Genomic DNA, 24,750 nt, shown 5'->3' on the forward strand with positions numbered 1-24,750 from the left:
TTCTGTGGAACCTCACCATTTAGTTAAGGATATTTTTAAGGTGTTTGAAGTCCTTAGTTTTCTGAACTGGACAGCGGTGCACTCACTAAGAAAATAGAAGACTTCCAGGATCTAGCGGGAGATATCATCTCAGACTGGCTCCGGTGTCTGTCCTGTGCCAACAAAGTCATTAGAGATGGCTCTCTAGAGCTATCTGCTCTATTTACATTTGTTCTTGCCTCTTGACCAACACCACCTGTTCCCTGAGGACACAGTAAAAGTTGTGGTGTCAGATTTACAGAAAAAGTCTACGCAAGACTTGTTAACCCAGTTATCCAAGCATCCTAAGGATTCGTCCGCCTTTCAGACCAGAACTTCCTCACCCTTCCAGCAGCAGCCCTTTCCTGGAGGTAGGCCTAGACCACAGTTCAGGACCCATGCAAATGTCCAATTCACAACCAGGCCCATTAAGAAGATCTCTGCCAAGACAGTGCCTTAAAAGTGAGAAGGAAGTCCTTTATGCCCCCATAGGAGCCAGACTTAGAGTTTTGGGAAGAGTGGCTGATATGAGGAGCGGAGGTTTGTACTGTCAAAGTTTTGAAGGAGGGCTATGTCATCCCATTCCTGGAGACCTCCCCCCTCATTAGTCACTTCTCCCATCACATTGACAAACATACTCGAAGGCTCTGAGACACATTCAGCCCTTCTGGAGGAAGTTTCCTCTCATTCAGAAGGGGGCCAAAGATGAAGTCGAGAACACCAGCACAGAGGGGTTTTACAACCAACTCTTAGTGGTACCAAAAGCATTTGGGGCTGGAGACCAGTCCTCGATGTAAGCGCCCTCAATCATTTTGTCCTAAAGGCAAAATTCAAAATGGAGACAAGCCATTCAGTCTTTTCATCCATTCACCAGGGCGACTGGATGATAACCTTAGATATGCAGGATGCATACTTCCATATCCCGATCCATCCAAATTCCAGGAAATACCTAAGGTTCGTCTTCCAGGACTAGGCGTATCAGTTTCGGGCCCTTTGCTTCAGCCTTTCTGCAGCCCCTCAAGTATTGACTCGAGTCCTCACTCCTCTCTCGAAATGGCTCCAGGTAATAGCGATCAATGTCAGCCTCTATCTGGATGACTGGCTACTTTGATCCCCGGCAAAGGAAAAGTGCATGAAGGACCTACAGAAGATCCTTCTTCTTAACAAGGAGCTGGGCCTTTTTGTCAATCTTCAAAAGTCCCAGTTGATCCTGTCGCAAGAGCTCCCCTATTTGGGGATGATTCTGAACTCTCAGATTTTTTGGGCTTTTCTGTCTTCCAAGAGAATTTCCAGCTGCCTTCAGATGGTCCAGAGTTTTCTAGCCCTTTCATCTTACTCAGCCCAACAGTTGATGAGCCTGCTAGGGATTCTGGCACCCATAGAGATGTTTGTCAGATAGGCAGACTCCACAAGAGAGTTCTCCAGTTCTTCCTGAAGGCCAACTTGGACAGGAAAATACAGCTGGGCATGTAAATGTTTCTGGTCACTACAGAGATCAAATCAAACCTGCAGTGGCCACTGTCAGAAGGGAAGTCCCTTCAACTCTGAGCCCCAACCTAGACTTACTCAGATGCCTTGGACTTAGGCTGGGGAGCCCTACTGGGGAATCAGGAAGTATCCGGTATGTGTACCCTGGATCAGTAAAGCCTCTATATAAATGTTAGAGAACTGAAAGCAGTGCATCTAGGCCTTCAGTGTTTTTTTACCATAGTCCACAACAAGACAGTAGTGGTGCATGTGGACAATACCACGGCCTTGGCATTTATCCAAAGTCAAGGCAGCACTCATTCTTTTTCTCTCTGCCAAGCAGCAAGAGATCTTCTCCTGTGGGCGAAACGAAATCAAGTGCTTAGCTCAATTTTTAAAAACAGAGGCCTTGATCTTTCGTCAGACTTGGATATTAGTGACCTGTTGAGGAAATGAAGGAGAATCTGGTCTCCTGCAATCTGGATGTGGTCCTGAAGTGGCTGACAGGTCCAGCTTTTGAACCCCTTCATTCTGCTTCCCTTAGGAATCTCGCATGCAAGACACTCTTCCTCTTTGTTTTAGCCTAAGTGCATAAGTAAAATTCAAGCCATTGTTAAAAGGGTAGGTTTCTCCCAAGGAGATGCAGTTTACCTCTTCACCCTAGGCTTTTTGGCTAAGAACGAGGACCTGTCCAAGCCCTGGCCTTGTTCTTTTACCATTAAGAATTTAATGGACATTGTCAGTAATTACAAAGAAGAGAGACAACTTTGTCTAGTCAGAGCTCTTAGGTGCTATCTGAGCAGGACAGAAAAGATCAAATGTCCATCCAGCAACCTATGGTGTTCAGTTTAAGAACCCTTATTGTCCTCTGTCTAAGAACACCTTGTCGTCCACCCTGAGGGACTAATTTCAGAGGCACATTCAAGATCCAGGAGGATGTCTTGCCAAATTTTGAAGTAAAATCACATGATATTCTCTTACATTATTCAGTTGACCTACTGGAAGTGCAGGTCTGTTTTTGCCTCTCACTATTTGAAGGAAGTGGAAACCGTGTTCAATGAATGCAGTACCTTGGGGCCATTATCGGTGGCTGGCATGGTATTGGATGAGGAATCATAGGAAGCACTCTTTTTCTCCTACTATCCTTTTGCCTTGGTGTAGTGTTTTTGAGTTTTGGGGAGCCGGGGGGTACAGTGTACGTGAAGTATCCACCAGTCTTAATGGATAGGTTGGGTATAAGCTTTGTTAGCTGTCAGGCATATCCTCCAGTGCAAAGCTCCCCCTTTTGTAGAGGCGACCCATGGCTCAACAGCCATGCCACTACAGGTTAAGATGAGCACCAACCAGAGGTAGTATTCAACTGCAGTAGCTCTCTAACCAGGTTAGGAAACAACAAGCATCGCATTCAGTGCTGGCAAATTTCACCTAAGTTACTTCTATGAAAATTACATTTTCATAACAGAATTAAGTTTCATATATTCTTGCCAAGTAATTACAAAGTCAGAGCCTGCCGTCCTCCCCTCTTGTGGACATATGGGCACAAGCAAGTTGAGCCTACCTGCTGGGTTGTTTCCCATATTCTCCGATAGTGGGCGGGGCCTGTCACCTACACATAACAGTAGAAGCGCTACTGTGGATTTTTAAAAAAGTTGCCGTGTGAGGTAGAAATGTTAGCTATGTAATTACTTTGTAATTATATATAAAACTTAATTTTTTATAATTTTTTTTTTATACACTGCTTAGCTCAAAGCATGATGTGATAAGGTCAGCACTGCCATATAATGCCAGAGTACTTAACTTGCTACCTGATAAGCTCAACGGTTATAACAAAATTTTCAAAATAGGAATATGAATTACAAAAAGTGTTCTTTGAATTTTTGAAGTGTTAGGCTGAGTTCCAGTGGCCAGTATGTTGTGAAATAATTTATAGGCCAAACAAAAATAATCACCCATTGATATCAGTAGATGCCTTTTAGCTACTGTAATACTGGTGTATTTTTTTTTTTTTTTTCAGGGTTGAGGTGTAAAAATTATCAGATAGGGCTATTTAAAATTTTATGGTTGTTATGCAGATGCAGATAATATTCATGTTGTGACATTATTTTTTGTTATTAATTTAATATTTGAATCTAGTTTAATGAAAACTAATTATTTGCTGAATGCATCAGCACTTGGTGAATGAATGGTTTGGAAATGTTTCATCACTGTTTTTTCAGAATTTGGTTACACAATATTTTCTTACTGTTGATATATACATGGCAGATTTCACGCTTATGAAACATAATATGGCCTTATTTTTGGAAAGATAATCGTGTTTTCACTTCCAAAGAAGAGAGAAATATACAGCATGTTAGTTTCCAGTTAGTGATTTTTTAACAAAATCCTGTGCAATCGGGTAGCATCTCTTTTGAGCATAGGTGTACAATATATAGTAATAGTTTTTGGCATAGCTCTATGGTAAAGCCATGATAGAGCTGTGGTTCATTGCACAAGAGAAGGTAAGGTGATCACTGTATCTATAAAATTGAACAAGCAAAGTCACCTTATAGATAATTGAAACAAATATTGCACTTTTTCTTTGTATTTTGCTTGATTCTTTGTATTTTGCTTGATATAATGGGGCAACCAGCAAATTCTGGCATAATCAATTAAACTGATATGTTTTGCAAGGAATGCAGTTGATTGATTGTTGACACCTGCTTGATCCCTGTTTTGCTAGATCTTTTTATTTGTCCGACCATTCTTCTGTTTCAAGGACATAAGTGCAGTCATTCTTTGTGATCAAATTTAAACGAGCATCAAATATACTTCAGGGAAGCCAGCTGTCATTTAAAATTTAATAATTTCGAGATCCAGGTGTTACATTTACATGCAAGCATTACTTTATGAAACATTTGAGTGTTCATTTTTTCAGATATCTTGAAACATACAGACAAAGCAAGTCAAGATCATGCAGCTTTAGAACAGGCTCTTGATGGGATAAAGTCAGTTATGACTTTTATAAATGATGATAAGCGGAAGACAGAGGCCAAGTTAAAACTCTTCGAGATTCACAATGACATTGAGATGTGTCCGGTAAGTCAGCTGTTGTGGACTCTTTATAGATCCAGATCGTGATAGGATTTCGTGTAATTTAGGATTTAAATATGCATAACATTTGATCAACTTATATTCAGGCAATCAAAATGAACACACATTCATTTGGAACAAGCTTTAGATGATGCCTTTCTACTTACAAGAGCTTGTCTACATAATTAATAAATTTATAGAAAATGATATAAGGAAAGCAAGTAAGTAATATAACATACAGGAAGGCAAAGCAGAATAGAAAATGGATCTAAAGACAGGAGATTAGCAAAGCAGAACACAGCAATACAAAGTATAAATTTTTATGAAAGTAAGGTAAGCTATATCACTGGATTTTAATAAACGAATCACATTTTTTAAGATCAGAACATTTAAGATATTGTAATTTTTAAACAAACTGAGGAAAAGTAGAAACTACATAATTATGTTGTATGTTGGGACATTTTTATATATTATAATAATTCTGCAGGTCAGCCCAAGGTAAATTTAACGAGGTAGTTTGTATGCTGCTGTTTTGATTAGATAAATAATTTCAAAGAAATGCTATTAATTGACTATGCATTTTTTTTTTTCAGCCAAATCTTGTTGCATCACATAGAGTGTATTTGAACAAAGTGGATGTCACAGAGCTAAGTGAGACGTGTAGTGGAAGAGGGGATACGTTAACATTGTTTTTGTTCAGTGATGTCCTTGAGGTAAGTTTTGTGAAAAATTATAAGAAAATCATCAGAACGTTTACTTTGGGTACTCATTACTGGACATATGATGTTACCAGAGCCCTCCAGTTATGAAAATTGCCAAGAAAATATTGCACTATAGTTGTGGTTCATAAAGTTCAAGTCATGAGAATTTCTTTTTGGGTAATTAAGGGGCAGTGATATTGTCTGTTGCTTTAGAAATGAAGAATTCCTTTGTATAAGTTCACTGTTTCTCCTCTTCATGCTAATAATTAATCCCTAAAAGTCTGGACAGCTCAGTGGTCTGGTTAAACTAAGGTATACTTAACTTTTGAAGTCTGGTAGCATAGGTTCTTTGCTACTTTCAGCCAAGATCCAAATCCATTTGGTAACTGGGAACATCAGGGAGATTTTAGTCCTGTAAAGATATAGGCAGTCCCCGGTTATCGGCGGGTTTCCGTTCTGACAGCGTGGTGATAGCCAAAAATCACTGATAACCAAAAATCGGCGCCAGTACCCAGTTATTAGCGCCAATAAGCGGAACTCGGCAATTTTTGGCGCCGAAAATTGCTGATTTTCATTGCTAGACAGGCCCGCAATACCGGATTGCCGATAACCGGGGACTCCCTGTACTTTGTTCATCGTCCTGATTAGCATATAAATTTATGCACAAACAGTGTAGAAAAAACTGAAGTGAAAATTAGCTGATTTTTTCATATGAACAAAATGTAAACTTAACATAGTTCCTGGTTATCATCTAGATAACAGGATTCACTGTGCTGAAATATTATTGCACTACACAGTATTGAGTATTTATGAATTAGTGTGGAAGTTACAATGTTTATTATTTTAAATTTGTTTGAGGATAACAAGTATATACTTGAGAAAACCTCAGAACTTATTCTGTAGTAAGCTTAGTTGAGATTTGTAGGTTACACATACACAAGTAATTCTGACTTGCCTTAAAATTGGTTATTCTCATTTGACCTATGGATATTGACTAGATAGCCTACATGATCCTGTCCCATTATTTGTAGACTATATAGTAACACTAGCCATTAAAAATGTTTGTGTTTAAAAAAATATAATCAATAAAGAATACAGTACCAAGTTTTGGAAACCAATCAAAATAGTTTTGTCAGAATCCCAGTTTATCATTACTGAAGACAGGTCCTTCATGCCAGCCCTGTGAAACCTGAATACGTCAACTCGGTGATCTGGTTAAACTATTTAGTGATAAAAATGTAGTTTCTAATTGGTATGGAAATCATTTTTTATATCCTTAAGGCTAAATTATAGTCAATCAAGACTTTCAGCCAAGATTTTATGGTTGTGGTGATCAGAATCATTACATTTCTATTGTTTCTTGTGATTAAAAATGTAATGGAACTGTACTTTTATTAGGAAAATTTCGTTGTTTCTGAACTTGCTTGAAAGTGACACCTCAGCTTCATGAACTTTTTGGAACTTATCATCCATAATAATATCTAAAGTTTTTCATTTACTGTCATTTTAAATGTGATACATTTTATAGTAAGTCTCTTAAATTTAATTTTAAGTGTCAAGTAGAAGATATTTTAGGTTAGGATTTATGTGGAATTGCAGTTAGCTGCAAGATAGCTTGTAAATATTCAACTGCAGGTTGTGGTTGGGGTCTGATTTATCATTGAGGTGCTACTTTATGCTGTGCACTGTGATTAGCTAAGTTTTATATAATATATTTATATATATATATATATATATATATATATATATATATATATATATATATATATATTCGTCTTTACATTGCATTTTTCCCATTATTATATGGGGTATATATATATATATATATATATATATATTAATATGGTACATTTCTTATCAACAGATTTGCAAAAAGAAGAGTAAATACAACAGTATCAAGAGTCCTAGTAGAGCTAATCTGCACACACTCAAAACAATTAAGTCTTACAAACACCTGGAAATGATGAATATTTCAAATATCAAGAGAATTGTTGATATTCGAGAAACTGAAGGTCAGTATAAAATCTATTAAAGTTTTCCTATTATATTTAACTCGGGGGAGGGGGTGGGGGACTTCCCAAAGAGCAGTAGTTTGAATATAATAGCTGTTTCTAAGACATTTAATTTCTATAGTCTTTTGTATGCATCTTGTAACCTTATTTTTATCAACATATTATTGGTACTGGCACATCAGTTTAACGGATTTCATTACTTAACCCTTAAACGCCTGTTGGACGTTTTAAACGTCGTAAAAAATTGTCTGTCGAATGCCGAGTGGACGTTGCAAACGTCGACTGAAAATGCTTTTTTTAAATATTCGTGGAAAAATAATTATAGGCCTAGTTTGCGGAAGATTTCAAATCACGCGCTTGGCGGATGCTGGGAGTTCACGGATCCAGGTGTTGTGTTGTTTTTGAGCGTCACCCAGACGCGCGCATGCGCAATTCCCTCCTACTCACGCCAGATAGCATCAGCGCCGGACTTCTTGCGGGAGCGATATTTTGACGCAGATGTGTTTTGCAGAACTTTGGCGAGTGTTTGCGATTCGTGCTGCAACAGGACGTTTGTAGATATGTCACTGGCGTCAGGACCGTGAAAGGCGATACTGCCTGTTGGAAGTGAGCGTGTGAGGAAAGTTTTAGGCGGATGCTGGAGAAGGACCCAGCAACCAAAGTGAATTTTAACATTCGGTCAGCTTTGACTCGACCGAAATGATCGAAAAACACATCCGTAAGCCATAATTATTACATTCGAGTAACAATCAATCATTTACCTTCATTTTGCAACAAACGAAAAGTCTCTAGCACAATATTTAGAATTTTGGTGAATTTTTGAAAAAAAATTTTCCTCCGCTCCGCACGCGTGAACTCCGCTGAAAATCCTGTCATTTCTTGCGTCAGCTTGCCGTAATTTTTTCGCCGTTTCATATTATTCATTACATAAAGTGTTATACATCAAAATGTGCGCAATTTCATGGAGAATACAACAAAAAATATATCATTCCTTTAGCTCTTCACAGTGTTTTAATATTTACATCGAAATCACGATAACTGACAAAAATTTTAACATTCGGTCAACTTTGACTCGACCGAAATGATCAAAAACGCATCCGTAAGCCATAATTATTACATTCAAGTAACAATCAATCATTTACCTTCATTTTGTAACAAACGGAAAGTCTCTAGCACAATATTTAGAATTTTGGTGAATTTAAAAAAAAAAAAATTTTCCTCCCGCTTGCGCGAACTCCGCTGAAAATCCTGTCATTTCTTGCATCAGCTTGCCATAATTTTTTTGCCATTTCATATTATTCGTTACACAAAGTGTTATACATCAAAATGTGCGCAATTTCATGTAGAATACAACAAAATATATCATTCCTTTAGCTCTTCACAGTGTTTTAATATTTACATCGAAATCACGATAACTGACAAAATTTTAACATTCGGTCAACTTTTGACTCGACCGAAATGATCGAAAAACGCATCCGTAAGCCATAATTATTACATTCGAGTAACAATCAATCATTTACCTTCATTTTGTAACAAACGGAAAGTCTCTAGCACAATATTTAGAATTTTGGTGAATTTTAAAAAAAAATTTCCTCCGCTCCTTGGCTGATGACTCCGCTGAAAATCCTGTCATTTCTTGCGTCAGCTTGCCGTAATTTTTTCGTCGTTTCATATTATTCGTTACATAAAGTGTTATACATCAAAATGTGCGCAATTTCATTTAGAATACAACAAAAATATATCATTCCTTTAGCTCTTCACAGTTTTTAATATTTACATCGAAATCACGATAACTGACAAAATTTTAACATTCGGTCAACTTTGACTCGACCGAAATGATCAAAAACGCATCCGTAAGCCATAATCATTACATTTGAGTAACAATCAATCATTTACCTTCATTTTGCAACAAACGGAAAGTCTCTAGCACAATATGTAGATTTTTGGTGAATTTTTGAAAAAAAAATTTTCCTTAAGCTCCTTGTGCGGACTCCGCTGAAAATCCTGTCATTTCTTGCGTCACCTTGCCGTAATTTTTTCGCCATTTCATATTATTTGTTACATAAAGTGTTATACATCAAAATGTGCGCAATTTCATGTAGAATACAACAAAAAATATGTCATTCCTTTAGCTTTTCACAGTTATTTAATATTTTCGCCGAAATCACGATAACACAAAATTTTAACATTCGGTCAACTTTGACTCGACCGAAATGATCGAAAAATGCATCCGTAAGCCATAATTATTACATTTGAGTAACAATCAATCATTTACCTTCATTTTGCAACAAACGGAAAGTCTCTAGCACAATATGTAGATTTTTGGTGAATGTTTGAAAAAAAAATTTCCTTCGCTCCGCGCGCGCGGACTCCGCTGTAAATCCTGTCATTTCTTGCGTCACCTTGCCGTAATTTTTTCGCCGTTTCATATTATTCGTTGCGTAAAGTGTTATACATCAAAATGTGCGCAATTTCATGTAGAATACAACAAAAAATATATCATTCCTTTAGCTCTTCACAGTTTTTTTATATTTACATCAAAATAACAATAAATAGAAAAAATCAACCTTGTCAACTTTAACTTTCGATCGAAATGGTTCAAAAATGCAATTGTAAGCTAAAAAACTTACAGCCTAGTAATATTCAATCAATTTCCTTCATTTTGGCACAATTGGAAAGTCTCTAGCACAATATTTTGATTTTTGGTGAATTTTTGAAAAAAACTTTTTTTACGTCCGGCGTTACTTAATTCATGCATCATTTTGTGATAATATTTTCTCTGTGTTGCTTTAATTGTTTTACAATCTGTTATATACCAAAATCATTGCAATTTAGTGTACAATACAACTAAAAAAAAATTAACTCATTAGCTTCAACCGTTTTCCTTTAGCGATTTGTATACAATTATATAAGAGTTTTTTTTTTTTCGCTGTCATATATTCCAATATTTATATATGATAATGATGTTTTTTTATTTCTGATGGTTGCATACTAAACTTCAGGCAATGAGAAAAAGGAGCCAAAAATGAACTCTTAATCTTGAAAACTAAGCGCTGTGATTTTTGAAAAAAAATTTTTCCGCTCGGCGCTACCTCTCGGAGGCCGCCGGCATATGGGAGACGTTTTTGAAAATAGGGCTTCGGCGTTAAAGGGTTAATGGACTCATCATTGTGTCCGGCAAAAAATAGAATGGTTTTGTCAGTAAAGTATGTGCAATTATCTTCTTGTCAGGTAAAATTTCTGACAGTGTACAGTATAGTTTTTTAATGTAATGTGCCTGTTAAATTTATGTGTATAAAGTAACATTTTAAAATTGAAAGTATGACTTTGTATGGTAACCAGGTACTAAGAAATTTTAGATGTTTGGTTAGGTAAAGCATAATTCCGTGAATATATGTACTGTACCGGTATTTCAGAATGATCACACTGCTGCAAATTATTATTAATAAAATCTGTAAAAACAGTTTTATATATGAATTTTATTAAAGTGATTTTGTTTGAGAACATGTTCTGAAATTCTAATGGTATCCATTTGCAAAAGTTAGATAATACAGTTGTATCTAAAATTATAATTTTGATAAGACTTGATTTACTTTCTCCATTGGTATTGCACGTATTATCATAATCTTAAATAAGAGATAACCATTGTGATCATGTGCCATTTGTATTCTGGTAATGTTTACTTTCTCAAAATCATCAGCAGACTGAGTTTTATCAACATCATTGCTGTTAGTTGCTAAGCGAAGCATAATTTGGAGATACATTTTTTGTAAATTAATAAAACTTGGTTTCAAAAGAAGCTTATATAAAAAAAAATTAAAAATGAAGTAAAACTGTTATTTCCTTAGTTTTGTATGTCGTTTTTGCCTGCTTTGGCAGTATAGATTCCGGAGACCCTCTTCTTCATTTTGTAAAGAATGAATAAAAATTAATTTTATTTTTAACTTGTGGAATTCACCACTGAGAATTAGCAAATTTTTAACATGTCAACAACTGAATTGTAACTCTTAAATAAATGTCAGTTTGTTATAATCACATCAGCAAACAGCTGTTTCTAAATTCAGTACTTCTTGCTGTCTGCCTGTGTATGGCTGAGCAGTGATTATGGGAATAGTAAGTGGTTATTAATTATAAGAAATAGTAATGAACCATTAGATAAGCCAATAAGTTTGGTAAGCTTAGTTGAATGAACGACGATTCACATTTAGCGAGTCTTTGAATGTGTGAGTATATGTACACACAGTTATCGCATTTTGATAACCTACCAATTACTGTATGTTTTGGCCCCCTCTTTTTGTAAAAAGATATGTTTTTTACCAGGAGAGAGAAAGGCAAGCAAATGCAGAGTAAGTGCATAGTTTACTTTAACGCCTTGCATAAGCATATGCACACATGCACAAACAGGAAAATACTGTATGCGTGTCACTAATTTACTATACTAGGTACAGTATTGTATTGCATTAAATGAATGTCATTAAAAATATTTTACCTGAGAGACAGATAGGAGGAAGAAGGGGAGGGGGGACACATTGTGTAATGTTTTGTTTTTTTTATATAGTTGGATTTTTGTATATTTTACATATCTTGTAAGCATGCCCAGTATGTAGGTAGAGCTATAGCAGTCAGATACATTTTTGTTAAGTTAAACTGCCTAATGCTGAATCGTATGTATTACTAGAATCAGTTCATTTACAGATATGTATCTATATCTGAAATTGAATAAGCAAATGAATATTGCAGATTAAAAATATCAAGATACCACTTAGGATAGGCCATTAATTATTTTATAATGGAATTGTTGTTCACTTGAAGCTAAGACTGTTGCTCCAGGTACAATTTTGTGTTGGCTGTTTACCAATCTTTGTTACTTAACCTATTTCGCTACTTAACAGAAGAAGCAGACCCTCGAATTATCCAAAGGTCATTCACGATGCTCTGCTTTGATGGCAGTTATTGACTGAAAGTTACAAAGATGATTGAATTAAGATTCAAGGTTTACTGGTTTTCATAGCAGACAAGTGGGTTATAGCCCCAGGGTTGATTGGCTTGCTGCATTTTGATTGGACATGTGATGATCCTGAAGTGGCCTATTCAATGGAGTTGGTTGAAGGGGTTGTTGGCTGGTGTATCCCCCACTGATGTGAATGGTATGATAGCCTGCTCAGGTATAGAGATGAGGTTTGGTGTTATTTCTTTCACTCATGCACCTATAATCTTGAATTCATTCACCTTTGTAACTCAATGGATGACCACCAGAGTGCAAGCTTTAGCATCCGAGGAGATAAAACCATCACAGTAGAGCATCTTTTAATGACCTTAGGAAACCTGATTTACCAGCTACACGCATATGAAAAGGGTAAAGACACAAAGAAAAGCATGTGCAAGTTAAATGCTATAAAATACTGTATTTAACTCAGGTACTCTTGATGTTTGATCCTTAACCCTTCTGGATAAACCAAAAATGTGGATAGTCAGAAAAAATGCACATGGAAACTAACACAGTAAAACTAAGTATATAGGATGTTGTCCTTTTTCATTCAATACACATTCATTACAGGTAATATCCCAGTTACGATTGAGGTAGGTAAATAGCTGTGCTCCATGTGAAATGGACCCAGTGACACCTACTAGAAAGATCTTGAAAGAAAGTTCAGTGGAACAGAAAGGATTACTTTTCTGTTTCCTCCATTCCAGTCTCCACCTAGAGTCAGGGCAAGAGAGGAGAGCACTGAATATCATGATCAATGCATTTGTAGGAAATTTTTTTTATTTTTGTATGTTCATACAGACTATCGATGTTGTCAGGTCTTCTCCTCCTCCTCCTCATCCTGTTATTAAGTGTGTTTTATTGTAACTTCAATTCAATCCAACATTAAATAAAGAGTTTGAAAATGAGGAGACTAAGCTCATTAATTCAGAGGAAAAAATTCTTGAAGCAAGTAAGTACTTTTTACGAAATAAATATGCAAAACCATAAATCAAGCAGCACCTTGGCTTTGTTAACAGCAGCACAATTCTTGCCAAAAAATACAAAATTTATAGTAAAATGAAGGAATAAACAAGATATGAGCTGCTCTATTACTAACACTTGGGCAGGCAAGGGCAGAGTTACTTAAAGATGTCAGTATATAAGATTAAGTACATACATTATGCATCCAACCTCAAGTTTGTATTTTTAAAATGTTTGTGTATGAAATGATCTTTTTAGTTTTTAGTGTCCAAGTTTTTGAGTTCTAAGTACAGTGCTTTGACTTCAGCATGGCATCCCAGATACTCACAAGGTTACTCCCCAGTGTTCAAGTGGCGTCATTGTTAAGGGTCAGATTTTCTCCTTTACTTGGATGACTGGCTAGTCCTTGCCAGATTTCTTGAAGGACTCTTGTGGGCCAAATATATAATACTGAACCAGGCTGTGGAGTTGTAAACATTAATGAATATTGAGGATTAATCCTGGTTCCATCCCAGGTGATAGGTTATCAAGGAATGGAGATACTCTCAGAACTTGCATGCTTTTCTATCAGAGAAACAAATAGATTCATTTCTTATGATCCTCGTGGAGTTTTTTCTCGGGGCCTTGCCAGCTAAGAAATGAATTGTCTCCTCCAGGAAACTTGTCCTCTCAAGAGAATTTCATCCTTTCCAAATTGAAAATGAGACCTAATCAATTCCATCGGAAGGAGTGATGTGACAGGTCTTCATTCTAGACACTTTAAGTCCAAATTACATCAATTATCAAGGAATCTAAGTCAGTGGAAGAGCATACTATTACTCCTTACAGAAGGCCGAATCGCACCGCCATCCTACTTCTGAAGCCTCCAAGTACAATATTAGGTCTGTGGTCTACACACTGGAGGGCTTTCTGTACAAGCAATGTAGAACTAATGGCTCGTTGGAAGAGTATCTGCAAGCAGAAGATTAAGTCTGCGGAGGACAGCACTCTTCTCAGACAATACAATAACTCTTACTTACCTCATGAAGCAGGGAAGAACCAAGTTCTTGCTGGCTGTAAAAATTTATGCTGGTCAGAGTCCAAAAACAAAAGTTTGATGTCATATTTAAAGTATTCAAGATGAAAATCCTTTCTTTTATAGTACCAGACACAGCAAATTGTTAATGAGTTGCAAACCTTTTCCAATAGGGTTGACATTTTGAATGGTGATGCTGTCCTTTCCTTTCTGCTGTACTTCATTTCTTTTTGTGGTTCTCTCACAGTTAGTTAGTTATAAATGATTTGTTTCAGACAAACACACAAACCTGTGAAGAGAACAAAAGAAATAACACAGGCATAGAAAAAGAACTAGCTTTAGGGGAGGAGAGAAAGAATCAAGACATCCTCAATCAAAGAAAAGAACTAGCTTTAGGGAGGAGAGAAAGAACAAGACATCCTCAATCAAAGGTGGTAGAAGAATATCTGTGAGGCGTCATGAGATCAAGCTTGGGTCGGTGGTGTCACCCACCTTGTTCGTAACAGATGCCAGAGGCCACCAATTCCTTGCATATACAATTATATTGTTTTATTTTTACCGGTGACCAGAAGACATATCCTAATGTTAAGACCGCAGGTTTGTTAGTTATGAAAAATACAAATTAATTAAAAATTTGTCATTTTAAAATCATTCTTGCTCTTGTTCCATCCCTGTTCTGAATCTGACTTGGCTAGTGGCGAATGAAGAGGATGCTCTCATATGTCCAAGTTAGATCCCATAAGGTTTACATATGCAGAGTCAGACCTGTAAGGAGAAATGTGCATAATTTATTTGCCAGCTCTATGAATCTCATATTCTTTTGTTATAGGTTCTTTAGTTTGTCAAGCTTATACAAATTTAGATGAGGATTTTATAAAGATTTTGTTGTTGGAAAGACATTAATGGGGTGCATAGAGGTGCAGTTCCATTTTTTGCATCTCTACTTGAAAGACATGGCAGTCGCCCTTAGCGTCTGCTGGGACTTTCTAACTTGAACTGCAAGGGAGAAATTGTTTTCTCCTGTTTTGTTTTAAAACTCTTGTTATTGAGTCATGGGGAGTATTAAGATACGTATGTTGTGTATGGATTGTGCCTTCTATTAAGGCAGTATTTTTAGTTTAATCTGGTCTGTCCTAGCATTTTACAACACAGTCTTTGGCATGAGATCACCATCCTTGCTTCACTTTAAAGAAAACCCCTCTATAGTGGTACCTCCAACTGGCATGCCATACAAGGTCCATTATCCCGAATCTCAATCCTCAACTGGAGGCAAAGAATGCCAGCAGGATTACATACATCAGGCAAGAGCCACTTGTTGGTTTACTTTGGTTTTAAGTCATATTTTCCATAGGTTTTACCAGCCCTTGCAAATGCTGCACTGTCCCACCTCTGGTCAGTGTGGTAATGAGGTGTATGAATGTTAAGTGAGATTAATAGAAATGTTAACAATTTGCTAATGTGAATAGGTTAATCCTGTACTTACCTAACATAGTACCCTACCAGCTTCCCCACAATCCAGTGGGCAGGAAACTAACTGAGGCATAGAAAAGAGTGTTGCTCTGTCATTACTTGGTGTAGGGAGGGTAAATGGGTAGACAAGGTAGGCCGATAAACCAGGAACAGCACAATACATTCACTTCTTTTGTTTTTTCACAATTGCCAATGAAGCCAGAGTCTCAAAACTTTATTTAAATGTAACTTAAGTATAGAAATAACCAATTTTAATATGAAAATTGCTATTTTGGTGGTTATTGGCATTATTGTTAATGGAAGATTGACTTTTATTTGTAAATCTCTTGAATAATTTGTATGTTGGTGATATAAATTTTCCAGAAATTGTCTTCTAAACTTTTCACACTGATGATGATGCATCCTTTATGATTTAGTATCACATCTAATCTGAATGGGCCAGCCCTCACTGACTACACTCAATAAGAGTGATGTGCAAATTTCAATCTGGTGTTGATTTCATAGCGAATGTGTTTTGCTGGAAAATGTTTTAGTTTTCAATTTTCCATATCTTTATTTTTAAGTTATACTGAATTAAAAGGTTGTGTATTAGAGTATAGTGTGTGTCCTCTAGCATATAGTTGTTCTTATACAGAACAAACCGTAGGTCTTTACGTATCGGGAAAATCTTTCAAGCACAGCTGGATCTGGTTAAAAATGGAACAAGGTTTGGTGGCATGAGTGTATCAGCCAATGGGGAAAGAGAGTAGGCAGAGCCTGACCTCTTCTCCCCTTCGCATCCACTTTGACTCGCCGGTTATCTCTCAAACTGCCTTCAAGCAAGACGTGCGGTGCCCTTTCTAGCGCAGAAGCCAGTTTTCTATGCACTTCCTGTTCTTTCATTGGTGTCATCAACGGGGTTTCTCTCTCTGTAGGGAGAAGCTATTTTCTATATCAGCCATTAAGGGCTACAGGGCTGCTCTAGGGCTAGTTCTGTGCCTGAAATGGATAGACCTTTCCTCCTCATGGGAGATCTCTATGCTCCTCAAAAGTTTTGAACAGTCCTGTTTCCCAAGAGAACTTAAGCCTCCTAACTGGGATTTGACCCTGGTCCTTAGCAGCCTCACTCGTGCAGCATATGACCCTGGTCCTTAGCAGCCTCACTCGTGCAGCATATGAACCCATACAGGGTTCATCATACAGAAATTTGACCCTCAAGACAGTTTTCTTACTGGCCTTAGCCTCAACGAAGAGAGTAGAACTTTATGGCCTCAACTTTAATGTCAAACACTCAGGGGTTGTGTCGGTATCCTTCAAATTTGTCCCGGAATTCGTAGCTAAGATTAAAAATCCTTCAGTTCCCAATGACTGATTAGAGTCCTTTTCGATACCCTCCCTGTGAGATTTTGTTGATAATGATCCAGAGGAGTTATTTTTATGTCCTGTTAGGATTCTGCAAAGCTATCTAAAATGGACTTGACATCTCAGACCTGAGTGTTGAAGACTTTTTGTTAGCACAGGCCAGAACAAGAAAGTAGTGTCCAAGAACACCATTTCCTTTTGGCTACTTTAAGTAATTGATGAACATACAATAATTCTTCAAATGCAGATGTCAATACAGTGCATGCAAGAGCTCATGATGTTAGGGGCTTTGGCCCTCCCATCGCTTTCAGGAAGAACCTGTTGGTTCATAGGGCATTGAAGGCTGATACGTGGGTTCGTCAAACGACCTTCATCTCCTACCTTCGGGACATTGCCCATAGGTCCTTGGACACTTTTTCCTTGGGTCCGGTGGTGGCTGCTCAACAAGTTGTGTAGCTCATCCAGTGCCCCTAGCGGGACAGGTATCTTGCCTAAGATGTTGGTTGTGAAAGTGAGAGTGAATGAGGTGACTGGCCTTCTTCCTTTCTCTTCTTCTCTTCCGGCGGGTGGGGCTGGCCTTCTTCCTTTCTCTACCTTTCTATTTTTTATATTATAATTGCTCCTACAAGGGGATTGACAGTAGAACAAAGTCGTTAGCTACCGTTGGTTTTGTTGTCTCCAACAAGTACAGGTTCTTTTCTTCGTAGACACAATGTAGACTGGAGTTCCTGTTGTGTCGAAGTCCGGATGTCTGGCTGTTGAGTAATCTTTCACTTAACGGATCAGAGGCATACGACTCCTTCCCGTGCTCTAACAGTTGACCAGGAAGTGAGCCCAGGTAAGCTGAACCACCAGTTGGTTCCAAAGCTTATTTTATCCTCCCACCAAAAGTAAGTCTCCCCATACGTAAAGACCTACGGTTTGTTCCGTATTTGAACAAATGACAAATTTTTAATAAATTTGTATTTTTCATAACTAACAAACCTGAGGTCTTTGCGTAAGTGGCCCACCTCAAGCCACCCCGCATACAGTTATCTGGGCTGGAAGATAACTGGCAAGTCACGGCGTATGCGAAGGGGAGAAGAGGTCAGGCTACGCTTCCTCTCTCCCCATTGGCTGATATGCTCATGCTACCAAACCTTGTTCTGTTTTGAACAGGATCCAGCTGCGCTTGAGAAATTTTCCCCTTATGTAAAGACCTCAGGTTTGTTAGTTACAAAAAATACAAAGCTGATTAAAAAATTTTCTTTTTAATCTTATTTGCAGCTCCCAAAGAGGTTGTGGAAAAGTTGACTAATGTGTGACTTTCTATTTCAGATTGCCATAATGTCTTTGCTTTAATTATTAGAAGTAATCAGGAACTCAAAGAAAGGTTATTCACTTTCACACTCACCTCAGAAGAAACTAGCAAAGCAGAATTTTTGAGAATGCTGTGCAGAACTGTTGCCAATGTTGTGTGTCGAAATGATGTGGTAAGCATTGAATTGGATGTCTTAATGTCTTAGACAGAGAGAGAGAGAGAGTGTGTGTGTTTTTAGACAGGTGGTCCTCAAGTTTTGTGGGTTTCAGGTTCACAGATCTGTAGATGACTCATTTGGCTAGAAATTTAAATAAGACTAAAGTCTTGTAGACCTTAAATGCATTAGGTAAACATACATATTAGTCTATTTTGCCACTGAGATCGAGTACTGTATACACGGTTTAATCATAAATTACAGCAAATCACAGACATCCTACACTGTTGGGAAAAATCTAAGCAAAGATAATGCACATTGGGTGGACATGCAGAGAAAACTAAAAATCAAACAGAATATGTAAAACTCAAAACAATGTCATATACACATTGACAGACTGCAGACATCATTCATAGTTGAGAAAAATGTGAACAAAGGTAAATCTGCAGATAATGCACAGTAGAGTAGATGGAAATTCAGAGAAAACTAAAAATTAAACTCAGTACTTACAGTATTATTTTTTTAGTTTACTAACATGAATATTAATGCAAATATTACAAATTGTGAACTTGTTTGGGGAATGCCAAGCTTTGGCTCGGATGCCAGCTGCACAAGGATTTCTCTCACTCTCTGATCAATGAATTTCATGGTTCTTATATCTAGTGTTATGCAGCTGTAAAATCTTTAATATAATATAATAATCATGACCCAAAAAATAAAAGTGCAGCCAAAAAGCAAAAGTGAGCAAGGAGTGCAATAAAAATGTAAGTATCTAGATCATCTTCATATTGTATTTTACTGTATTGTCTATAATCAAGTAAATAATCAACGGTTTATATTAAACAACAGGAAAAATTATGGCCAGCGATAACCTGTAAAGTATTTTCATTAACGAGCTCTCTTGTTTTTGTTATTGCTGCGCTGTGGGTGAGGCTCATTGTTTCACAAGAACATTTGACTGTACTATATTAATAGCCAGCAGATTTTCCACGGGTCATATTATTGAAGTGTTTGTACTTTCCAGGAAAATTTTTTAGTATCCATGGATCCACATCACCTTGACATCGAAACGAGTGATGTCAGTCTCACCAATGCTCTAAGTAAAGCACTCAGGTAAGATATATTGGAAACGGTTTAATATGTACTTTAATTACTCTAATTGTTGAGAAATTACCAATATTGGAAGGGACAATAAGATAAGTACTGGATATCTATGATTTTACATTTTTACTAGTGATTTTTTTTTTAAGTGACTGCTTACGTTTAAGACTCCTCCATCCCCCTTTCCCCGACTGCAGTTTTGGAAGGGAACATTTCATGTTATCGAAATATGATAGCTGCAGTATAGAGAAAAACTGGACAAAATGTGCAACTAGGACAGGGCATCATAAAAAATCTTTTTAATAATTTTACTGTAATTTACAAGAGAAAACACACACAAAAAAGCAACCTGGTTTAGTAAAAAACATAACTACCCTCATCCAGCAGCTCACTTATATAAATTTGCCAAGTGAAAGCAAAAAATTAAGATTGTAAGGTAAATAGAAGAAAATATTGAAATTTTTGTATTAGAATCAGATTTTTGGATAGTAATACAGTAAACCCCGTATTCACGGACTCGCATATTTCGCGGAAAATTCACCCATTCGCGGTATTTTTCACTGAGAAATGTTCACTGAATGCTATATTGTTATATCATTTTCATGACTAAGTGCACTTTTTGTGATAAAACTATTAAAATACTAAGGTATAAGCATTTTTAGAGGGTTTTTTTTATTCAGACTATCAAATAGGCAGTGCTAAGTGTTTTTAGAGGGGTTTTAAGTATTCGCGGGGGGGGGGAGTGCAATATGCATCCCCCGCGAATACGGGGGGTTTACTTTATTAAATATTTATATACATTATTACTTTTGTTGTGTAAATTCAATATGTAATACTAGCCTTTGTGCTAGCTTACATGTGCATACATACAAATATGAATCATGTTAACCCTTTAACGCCAACTGGACGTATTTTACGTCGACAAAAATTGTCTGTCAGGTGGAGAGTTGACGTAAAGTACGTTGACTACAAAAAGTTTTTTAAAATATTCGTGGAAAAATACTTATAGGCCTTGTTTGCGAAAAATTTAAATCACGCGCCTTGAGGGATGCTGGGAGTTCACGGATCACACTGTTGTTTTGTTTACAAGCGTGACCCAGCTGCGCATGCGTGAATTTCTTTCTTCTCCCAAAAGAAAGCATCAGCTAACTCTGCTGAAAATCTCAGAAATTCTTTAGTCACTTTGTTGTAATTCTTGCACCGTTTTCTATTAGCCGTTACATAAAGTTTTATATATGAAAATGTGCACAATTTCATGTAGAATACAACAAAAAATAACTCATGGTTGTAGCTTTATCAATTTTGACATTTTCATAAATCACAATAAGCGCTAAAATTTCAACCTTCGGTCAACTTTTGACTCGACTGAAATGGTTGAAAAATGCAGTTGTAAGCTAAAACTCTTACATTCTAGTAATATTCAATCATTTATCTTCATTTTGCAACAAACGAGAAGTCTCTAGCACAATATTTGATTTATGGTGAATTTAAAAAAAACTTATGTCCGTGCTAACTCTGCTGAAAATCTCAGAAATTCTTTAATCACTTTGTCGTCATTTTTGCACCGTTTTCTATTAGCCATTACATAAAGTTTTATATATGAAAATGTGTGCAATTTCATGTAGAATACAACAAAAAACAACTCATGGTTGTAGCTTTTATCAATTTTGACATATTTTCATATAAATCATGATGTGCCAAAATTTCAACCTTCTGTCAACTTTGACTCAATTTAAATGGTAAAAATGCAATTGTAAGCTAAAACCCTTACATTCTAGTAATATTCAATCATTTACCTTCATTTTGCAACAAACAAGAAGTCTCTAGCACAATATTTCGATTTATGGTGAATTTAAAAAAAAAAACTTTTCCTTACATCCGCTAATTCTGCTGAAAATCTCAGAAATTCTTTAGTCACTTTTGTCGTAATTTTTGCACCATTTTCTATTTGCCATTACATAAAGTTCTATATATGAAAATGTCGCAATTTCATGTAGAATACAACAAAAAATTCAATTTTGACATTTTCATGTAAATCACAATAAGCGCCAAAATTTCAACCTTCGGTCAACTTTGACTCGACCGAAATGGTCGAAAAATGCAGTTGTAAGCTAAAACTCTTACATTCTAGTAATATTCAATCATTTATCTTCATTTTGCAACAAACGAGAAGTCTCTAGCACAATATTTCGATTTATGGTGAATTTAAAAAAAAAAAACTTATGTCCGTGCTAACTCTGCTGAAAATCTCAGAAATTCTTTAATCACTTTGTCGTCATTTTTGCACCGTTTTCTATTAGCCATTACATAAAGTTTTATATATGAAAATGTGTGCAATTTCATGTAGAATACAACAAAAAACAACTCATGGTTGTAGCTTTTATCAATTTTGACATATTTTCATATAAATCATGATGTGCCAAAATTTCAACCTTCTGTCAACTTTGACTCGACCGAAATGGTAAAAAAATGCAATTGTAAGCTAAAACCCTTACATTCTAGTAATATTCAATCATTTACCTTCATTTTGCAACAAACAAGAAGTCTCTAGCACAATATTTCGATTTATGGTGAATTTAAAAAAAAAAACTTTTTCCTTACATCCGCGCTAATTCTGCTGAAAATCTCAGAAATTCTTTAGTCACTTTGTCGTAATTTTTGCACCATTTTCTATTTGCCATTACATAAAGTTCTATATATGAAAATGTGCGCAATTTCATGTAGAATACAACAAAAAATAACTCATGGTTGTAGCTTTATCAATTTTGACATATTTTCACATAAATCACGATAAGTGCTAAAATTTCAACTTTCGGTCAACTTTGACTCGACCGAAATGGTAAAAAAATGCAATTGTAAGCTAAAACTCTTACATTCTAGTAATATTCAATCATTTACCTTCATTTTGCAACAAACGAGAAGTCTCTAGCACAATATTTCGATTTATGGTGAATTTTAAAAACTTTTTCCTTACATCCGTGCGCGCTAACTCTGCTGAAAATCTCAGAATTTCTTTAGTCACTTTGTCGTAATTCTTGCACCGTTTTCTATTAGTCGTTACATAAAGTTTTATACATGAAAATGTGTGCAATTTCATGTAGAGTACAACAAAAAATAACTCATGGTTGTAGCTTTTATCAGTTTTGAATTATTTTCATATAAATCACGATAAATAGAAAAAATTCGACCTTCGGTCAACTTTAACTCGACCAAAATGGATGAAAACTGTAATTATAAGCTAAAACTCTTACATTCTAGTAATATTCAATCATTTACCTTCATTTTGCAACAAACGGGAAGTCTCTCGCACAATATTTCGATTTATGGTGAATTTTTGAAAAACACTTTTTTTTTTACATCTGAGTGTTACGAAGTCATGCATCATTTAGTGATAATATTTTCTCTGTTTTGCTTTGATTGTTTTACAATTTTTATATACCAAAATCATCGCAGTTTAGTGTACAATACAAAAAAAAAAAAACTCATTAGCTTTAACCATTTTGCTCACAGCACGATTTGTATACAATTATACATGAAATTTTTTTTGCGCTGTCATATATTCCAATATTTTTATATATGATAATGATATTTTTTTTTTCATTTCTGATGGTTGCATACTAAACTTCAGGCAATGAGAAAAAAAGGAGCCAAAAATGAACTCTTAATCTTAAAAACTAATGATGCTGTGATTTTTTGAAAAAAAAACTTTCTTTCCGCTTCAGCGCTAACTCTCAAACCCCGCCGCCATACGGCAGACACTTTTGTAAATAGAGGCTCGGCGTTTAAGGTTTAAGGTAAACTTGGCACTTACTGTGGTCCCCCTTCCCCTCTCTCATTCTCTCCCTTTCTCTCTGGTACAGTATTTTTATTGGCTTTTTTATACATTTCAAATATTACAGTATACTTAATAGGGCAATACGGTATAGCACCACCTACATATATTTTTCAGCCTGTTGCATTATAATCTATGCAATACTATAAGTTTGCTAGCCTTACTCTGTCTGGTTTACCCTTCATAAGAAAAATGCCAATTTCTTGGATTTTTTTTATAAAAAAAAATGCTTTGACTTTGAAAAAACTATTTTTGGTAGCCGCTGTGAGTCCTCAGAAGAATTACACTCTCATGGTCCTCCCAGGTCTCCATAAGACAGACCAACGAATCTCAAAAGACTTCTCTTATAGTTGGCCTTGGCCATAGTAGTGCTTGTAGGCAATGTTATAGAATATAAAGAACTCAGGGCAGGATAGTTCTATCTGCTGTCCACACAACAACTGCCTCGGTTTTTCCTTCATCCTGCTCGCACAGACGTAATAACATCGCATGTGTCAGCTATCTTCCTCAATACACGCCAGGTCTGTGCAAGATGAATGTTCACCCCAGTCCTATGCCTTTTTGTCAGGGAAAGTGAGTGGGTTTGAGAGCTCGCAGCGGCTAGCAAAAATAGGTTTTTCCTGTCAAAGCCTATTTTTTGATAGTGTAGCTAATTTTCATCATCAAAGGAGCATACAAAAGAAATTGATAGGTAACGAGATGGCTTATCTCATAATAAATAAATCCCAACAACCCAGACAAATTTTTGGTCCAAAGTATAGTCACAGACTACAGGCAGTCCCCAGTTTACGACAGGGGTTCCGTTCCTATGCCGCGTCATGAGCCAAAAATTGGTGTAAGCTGAATAATCGTAGAAAATCATAAAAAATCCTGAGAAAACCTTACTTTTAATGCTTTGGGTATACTGTACAGGCAGTACCTGGTTATCGGGAGCCTCGGTTACTGGTGATCCGGTTTTACAGCGCTTGTCTAGCGACGACGATAACCAGATTTTCGTCGCTGATAACCGGTTATCGGTGCTGATCGCCTCTTATCGGCGGCACCGCTAACTGGGGATCAGTGCTATTATCACCGATTTTCGGTTAGCAGCGATTTTCGGTTGTCATCATGCCGTCGGGAACGGATCCCCACCAATAACCGGGGACTGCCTGTATTGAAAATGATGTAAACTGCATTTTTATAGAGTTTTTCGTAAAAAAACCTCCAAATTTTTATTATTCTGCTGTTTAGGAAGCCATATTTCTTCCGTCAGATCGGTGTCACAAGCATTGTAACCCCAAAACATAAGTCATAAACCTGGAAATAATTTCTGATGAATAT

The 24,750-nt window shown here is 36.5% G+C and overlaps 1 protein-coding gene across 1 annotated transcript in view; it reads left to right on the plus strand.

Annotated features, from left to right (window-relative positions):
- Positions 1-24,750, plus strand: part of LOC136827084 (protein ECT2-like) — a 247,932-nt gene that overhangs the window by 147,050 nt on the left and 76,132 nt on the right. Inside the window, exons 13-17 of the mRNA XM_067084838.1 lie at positions 4,400-4,560; positions 5,148-5,267; positions 7,120-7,267; positions 18,361-18,515; positions 19,522-19,610. Coding sequence (XP_066940939.1) covers positions 4,400-4,560; positions 5,148-5,267; positions 7,120-7,267; positions 18,361-18,515; positions 19,522-19,610 — 673 coding nt within the window. The remainder of the gene's footprint in view (positions 1-4,399; positions 4,561-5,147; positions 5,268-7,119; positions 7,268-18,360; positions 18,516-19,521; positions 19,611-24,750) is intronic.

The sequence above is a fragment of the Macrobrachium rosenbergii genome, chromosome 41, assembly GCF_040412425.1.
Source record: "Macrobrachium rosenbergii isolate ZJJX-2024 chromosome 41, ASM4041242v1, whole genome shotgun sequence".
In the NCBI taxonomy this organism is placed as follows: Eukaryota; Metazoa; Arthropoda; class Malacostraca; order Decapoda; family Palaemonidae; genus Macrobrachium; species Macrobrachium rosenbergii.